Below are 6,017 nucleotides of genomic sequence, written 5' to 3'. Positions count from 1 at the left end.
ACTATGTCAAGCACTGAACTGGGCACAGGAATCTGAGGGTGGCCAAAGCATAGTGTCTGCCTGTAGGAGCTTATGCTCCAATAGAGAAAACAGGCCTGGACATGGCTGGACATACACTACCTCACCAACATGGCAACTTGGTACAAAAAAAATTAAATTGTTATTGATGAAATTCTAATAAGCCATTTCACCCAGAATAAGTAACTCTCCTTCTTCCCTTGTCTTCTTGCTGATTAGAAGCGCTCTTCTGTGGAAGACCACAAATCACAGATTTTAAAATCAGAAGAAAACAAACATTATTTTTTCCCAACCTAGTTATTTCCAGGTTAAGGCAAGAGATTTACCTTAGTCAACAGAGTTACTAAAGTGAAAAAGAATGATACAAAATGCATGTCCTTCAGTCCAGAATTCTTTCTAGTTGTCCATTTTCCAAACTTTAAGTCCTCTGATCTAGACAAAATGAAAGTGGTCATTTACAATTTTAATGCCCATGTTAATGCCACTCTATTGTCAAAAATCAGGTTGTTGGAGGCATTTTAAATCATTTTAAAGGTGCTTGAATTATTTAAAAATATCTCTATCCCATTTATTCTGACCTGTGATAAACCTAAAGGGTTAAATTGTCAAAAGAGACTACCCAGAACCACAGATCTTACCTAGTACCAAACTTTGTTAATACAAGCCACCATCAGGAATAAACAAAACATTCATTTTGGGAAAAACCCCAAATCTTCAGACACAGCATCCAAAACAGACCATTTTCTCCTGTAGTCGGCACATTTTGGTTTTGCATTTACAAGTAATTTTTGAGAATTGTCTGCAAAAACATTTCTCACAAAAGGAAGGCAGTTTGGTTTGGGGACATCTTCGTTCCACATTCTCTTACAGAGCTTACATGGCACCTCTCTCTCCATTCTCCAGTCAGCCTGCTAAATTCCAGGCTTACTTACAACAAGCAATCTAGACAGACCAGAAATGTCCTGCTAAAAAAATTTTCATAAATAGGGACTCCCTGGTATCTTTCCACTGATAAATACTATGAGATTTATAAGAAAGTCTGGTGAGGTCATTTTTTCCTCTGCGGGTCTTAGGAAGGGAAAAAATTAGTCACAGGCTGGCTGTTAATACCTTCCCTTCTTTTGGCTCAGCTTCTATGCTTATATCCGAGGTTCAAAATGTAATCAATTATAGGATTACAGGATTATCTGAAAAGTTCCTAAAATGGCCCCATACATATTTGATAATCTATTCAGAAGTATTTCTGAAGCAATAATGGAACAAAAACACCCCCCACCATTTTTTAACAAAAATAAATAGCTTTGTGTTTCCAGGCCATATAAGTCAAATGATGTATTCAATTATGTTATTTATTAAGTAAGTTTATTTTTGATAAAATGGTTAAATCTAAAATTAAAACTTCTAATTTATTTTAAAAATCCATAAGGGAACTACAATTTTGGTAATACGAAATCTAAATTAAAATGCTTTCTTCATAAATACATAAATACTTTCTTCATAAATACGTAAAGGTTTTTTTCTGTATTAACTGTAATAAATGTATCTTAAAATACATAACTAGCATCTCAAGGAAATTTCCAGATTGCAAAAATACAGAGGGCAAGAAGTATTTGATGGGTTGACTTAGGCTGCCCTGGGTGTGGGTATGTGCTTTGTTGCATAAAGGCTTTGGTTTTAATTTGAAACTGCAGAAGATAAGTGCTTTCATTAAAAACAAAACCAAAAACAGAACCCCTTTTAAAAAAAACGTGCATCTTTGGTGCACTAAAAATCTCATCCAACAGCATAGAACATCAACAAAGTTTGTCTGGGCTCTGGGTAGAAGGGAAGAAAAGTTCTCTTTAACAATTCTTAGTCTTGTACCTATATCTCACACAAGTTTGGGGTCAAATTTACACACACACACACACACACAGAGGGAGAGTAGAATAAGCAGATTTTTTTTTTGTTTGTTTGTTTAGCCATGTGGAAATCAACCACCAGAAGAACAGAGGAAGAGAACTTAAAAATAGTGACCTAACATTGAAGGACCAGAGAAGGAGATTTTGAGGAGTGAATGATTTGCTTCATATCATAAGCCCTCGTGGATGTTTTTTTTAATCATTTCCATATTACTTTGCATAAAGTTAGATAGATAAAGATAGGTAAGTGGGTAATTAGAAGGAAAAAAAAGAAAGAAACCAATGTGTTGTGTGATCACAGTTAAATCATTCAAATCAGCTATGAAGCTGTGTTTAATCCTCTACTTCTAAATTATTCACAAGATCATTTTGACTCTCTAAAGTTCATAAACACAGTGCAAATCACCCAAGCAGAAGTAATTTGCTGCTTTTAAGCCAAAGCCCTGACTAGCTAAGGAGTTGCCTGTAGGAATTAACCAGAACAAAATCCTGATTAAACAACTAATTGGCTTGTCTACTAAAGAAAAAGAAAAGGAAAACAAAGTACATTTCTCTACCTTAAGGCACAGTCATAAATACAGAGGGTTTTCAGAACTACCTCAGAGAAGATGTTTAAATCGCTGACAAAAGTCAACAAGGTAAAGCCTATAGGAGAGAACAATGAGAATGAACAAAGTTCTCATCAGAATGAACAAGACTCTCATCCAAGTAATCAGTCTCAGCAAACCACAGCACAGGTATGTTCTCTACATTCCTATGTGAGCCTTGATTTTCATCATTTCTTATCTAGTAATAGCATTTAATCACTGCTACGATATATGATTGCTTAGTAGTTTTACCTGGCACCATCTGGTAGATGTACTGTGTCAGGCTTATCTTCATTAATTTATATATTCTGTATGTATTTGTTCATAAAAAGAATAATAAATGTTTAGGAGACTATACTAGGATTTGAAAAAGCCAAGTGAGGCTTCTTATTGCTGATTTTCACTTCTACCATCATCCAAAATGAAATCACTTCTCAAATATTAAATTGGTTACTTGATTGAGTTTCAACAAAGAACATCAAGTATCCTGGTCTTCATAAACCACACGTTAACAATAAATTCTCTAGAGCAACAGGAAATCTACTGGCTCTCAGTTGAAAACGATTTTACCACTCAAAGGACATTTGGCAAATCTGGGGACACTTTCAGTTGTCATAGCTCTGGGATGGGGATGTTACTGGCATCTAGTGGGTAAAGTCTGCAGATGCTGCTAAACATCCTATCATGTACAGGACAGCCCTCCACAACTTAGAATTATACACTACACAATTTTAATACTGCCAAGGTGGAGGAACTTGACTTTAAACAAGTCTTTTCACAAGTTCTAAATATATTTATCTGCAAAATGTATATGATAATTTCTGCTTTGTTGTGAGAACTAGAGACAGTAATATATAAAGCACATGGTAGGTACTCTGCAAGTGGTCATTATTAATAAGAATTTGTGTTTCTGTGACAGGTTTAAGTCCAAAGTGATCATTACAAGAGCAATATTTGCTTAGAACTATCTAGAGAATAATTTTCATGAATTACTCACTAGAATTATCGAAAAGAGCTACAGAAGATTTTTGGAGCAGTATTTTCCTGTCTGAAAGGGCTGGATGAGAGATGTCAAGTACAAGCAGGAGTGCTCCTCAGGGACTAGGGGAGCATGGTCCAATGGTTCGGGTTTAAATGAGCCCAGAGGATAGACAACACCGAGATTATTTAATATTGGCAGTGGAAAACCCGCCTTCCTTTTCTGATTAATGTTGACTGCTTTGCAGTAGAGAGGAGATGAGGAGGATTGTGTTAGGATTGCTTCGTGAGAGTGCCCTTGACTTCTTTCTAATTCTTATGTCAAACTAAATTCTTATGTCATACTAAAAGTTATTTATATGTTGAAGAACTTGTATAATGTCACAAATATTGAGCTGGTACTTCCCTTCAGCTAGTCTTGCTGTGTTTTGCTCTGGGAAAGTCACTACATTCATCTTTAACCCTTGCCTACTGTGATTATTTTCCAAAGGAACACATAAAAGCAGCTATAGCTAATATATTATTCCTTCGAGAACATTGTAGCTAACAGCAATTACTATGTGCCAAGCAAGGTGCTAAGCCCTTTTCTAGCGCTGCTGTATTTAATCCTCACAACAGTCACAGGTCCTATTACAATTTGCTCCTTACACATAGCTAGCAAATGGCAGAGCCTGGATTGGAACCAAGTCCTATCTGACTTGAGCACCTGAGAACTAAATCACTAGGCTATACTGCTTCAAACCAGGAGGGATATTAGTTGAGTCAACCTTTAAGATACTTTGCTTGCATGATAAAGGGATGTTAGAGAGAAGGGGAAAAAAGAACAGAAACTTCTGAAAGAGTTGTCCTTCCTTTCAAAACAGGAATACTGGAGAAGTACTTAGATTAGGCAGAGGTAGAGCACCCATTGGGTATATACCACACCATTCCAACAGCCATAATTTGTGGATATTAATAATGAAGTCTACTGGCATCACATTAGATTTTTTTTTTTTTTTTGAGACAGAGTCTCATTTTGTTGACCAGGCTGGAGTGCAGTGGTGCGATCTTGACTAACTGCAACCTCTGTGTCCTGGGTTAAAATGATTCTCCTCCCTCAGCCTCCCGAGGCTGGGATTACAGGCGCATACCACCACACCCAGCTCATTTTTTGTATTTTTAGTAGAGATGGGGTTTCACCATGTTGGCCAGGTTGGTCTCAAACTCTTGACATCAGGAATTCTGCCCACCTTGGACTCGCAAAGTGTTGGGATTACACGCGTGAGCCATGGCGCTTGGCCACCTTTTATCTTAAAAGTCATGTCTGGGGAATTATTTGCATCTGTTCTTTCCAAGAACATGTGGGTATGGGAAAAAATAATTTATCTCCGATTTCAAATATGCTAAATGTTAAAAATGACAGAAAGTTAAAATCCTGTTTTCTTTCATGGAATTTGACCTTTCAAAATGGCATTTAAACAATAAACCTCTGAACTATGAATAAATGATCAGAGTCTTCTAAGAAAATACCTAGGAATAAATATATCAATGTATATTTTTTTAAGGAGTCATTTAAAGAGCGAATTTACACACCACAATGTCATGGGTAATTCCCACCTATCAATAAACAGTAATTCAAGAACTGCAAATCAGTCTAACCCAAACTCTCTCTTACCCCAGAAGAAGACACTGTTCACATAAATCTACATTTGTACACACATAAAGACTATGATGGAAATGTTTATGAATAACAACATAATGATGCAAAAGGACTTGATTAAAGTCAGAAGGCTTCTTCACCGTTTATAAATTGTTCTGGACATATACCTTTCTAGCTAGGTTCATATAAACTGGCCACTCAATCAATTTCATATTCAATAACATAATAATATTTAATAATAGCTGCCTCGCTATTATTATACCATATTAACATATACAGTTATTGTGAGGCTTAAGCGAAAATCAGCCAATTAATTCATTTTTTAGTTTAAAATGCTTCTGTGACATACACGGCTTATAAATAATGTCAGAACTCCATAGCAGGCACACAAGACTCTCAGTGTCCTTCTGGTCCCTGCCTACTCTCAAGCCTCATCTACTCACCCTTTGTCCCATCCAACTGCTCCCACTGGAGTCTCTCCCCCCACCTATGTACAGTCACGCCTTTGGCTTTTGCTAAACCTGCATCATCTGCCTGGAATGTTTTCTAAGACCTCTCCATGTGGAAAACAAAAATCTTATCTTTATAAAGTCAAGAGTCACTGTCTTTGGAAGAGCTTCCTTTCTTTCCTTTCTACTCCAATAGAATTGACCACTTCCTGTTTATGCCCTATCCTTATCCTCTACAGACATTGATTCGTCACCTGCATTTTCTTGCACTTAACATTTTTGTGTGTTTGTTTCCCCTTCTAGACTGTGCATAGCTTAGGAGTCAATCTTTATGATCTAACCTCATATCTTGTTTCACTCTGCCCCCGTAGGAACATCCTGAGGCACACACTAGCCATGTCCGATGCGACATGACGGCATTTCAAAGGAAAGCTTAGATGATCAG

The 6,017-nt window shown here is 36.7% G+C and overlaps 1 protein-coding gene across 1 annotated transcript in view; it reads left to right on the top strand.

Moving 5' to 3' along the window:
- The first annotated feature begins 2,403 nt into the window (after nt 1–2,403).
- CNGB3 (cyclic nucleotide gated channel subunit beta 3) overlaps nt 2,404–6,017 on the top strand; it is a 160,684-nt gene continuing 157,070 nt past the window's right edge. The window contains exon 1 of the mRNA XM_001083646.5: nt 2,404–2,656. Within this exon, the coding sequence (XP_001083646.3) occupies nt 2,528–2,656 (129 nt within the window). The 5' untranslated portion in view covers nt 2,404–2,527. The remainder of the gene's footprint in view (nt 2,657–6,017) is intronic.

The sequence above is a fragment of the Macaca mulatta genome, chromosome 8 (assembly GCF_049350105.2).
Source record: "Macaca mulatta isolate MMU2019108-1 chromosome 8, T2T-MMU8v2.0, whole genome shotgun sequence".
Taxonomy (NCBI): Eukaryota; Metazoa; Chordata; class Mammalia; order Primates; family Cercopithecidae; genus Macaca; species Macaca mulatta.
This window is presented reverse-complemented; position numbering and strand designations above follow the sequence as displayed.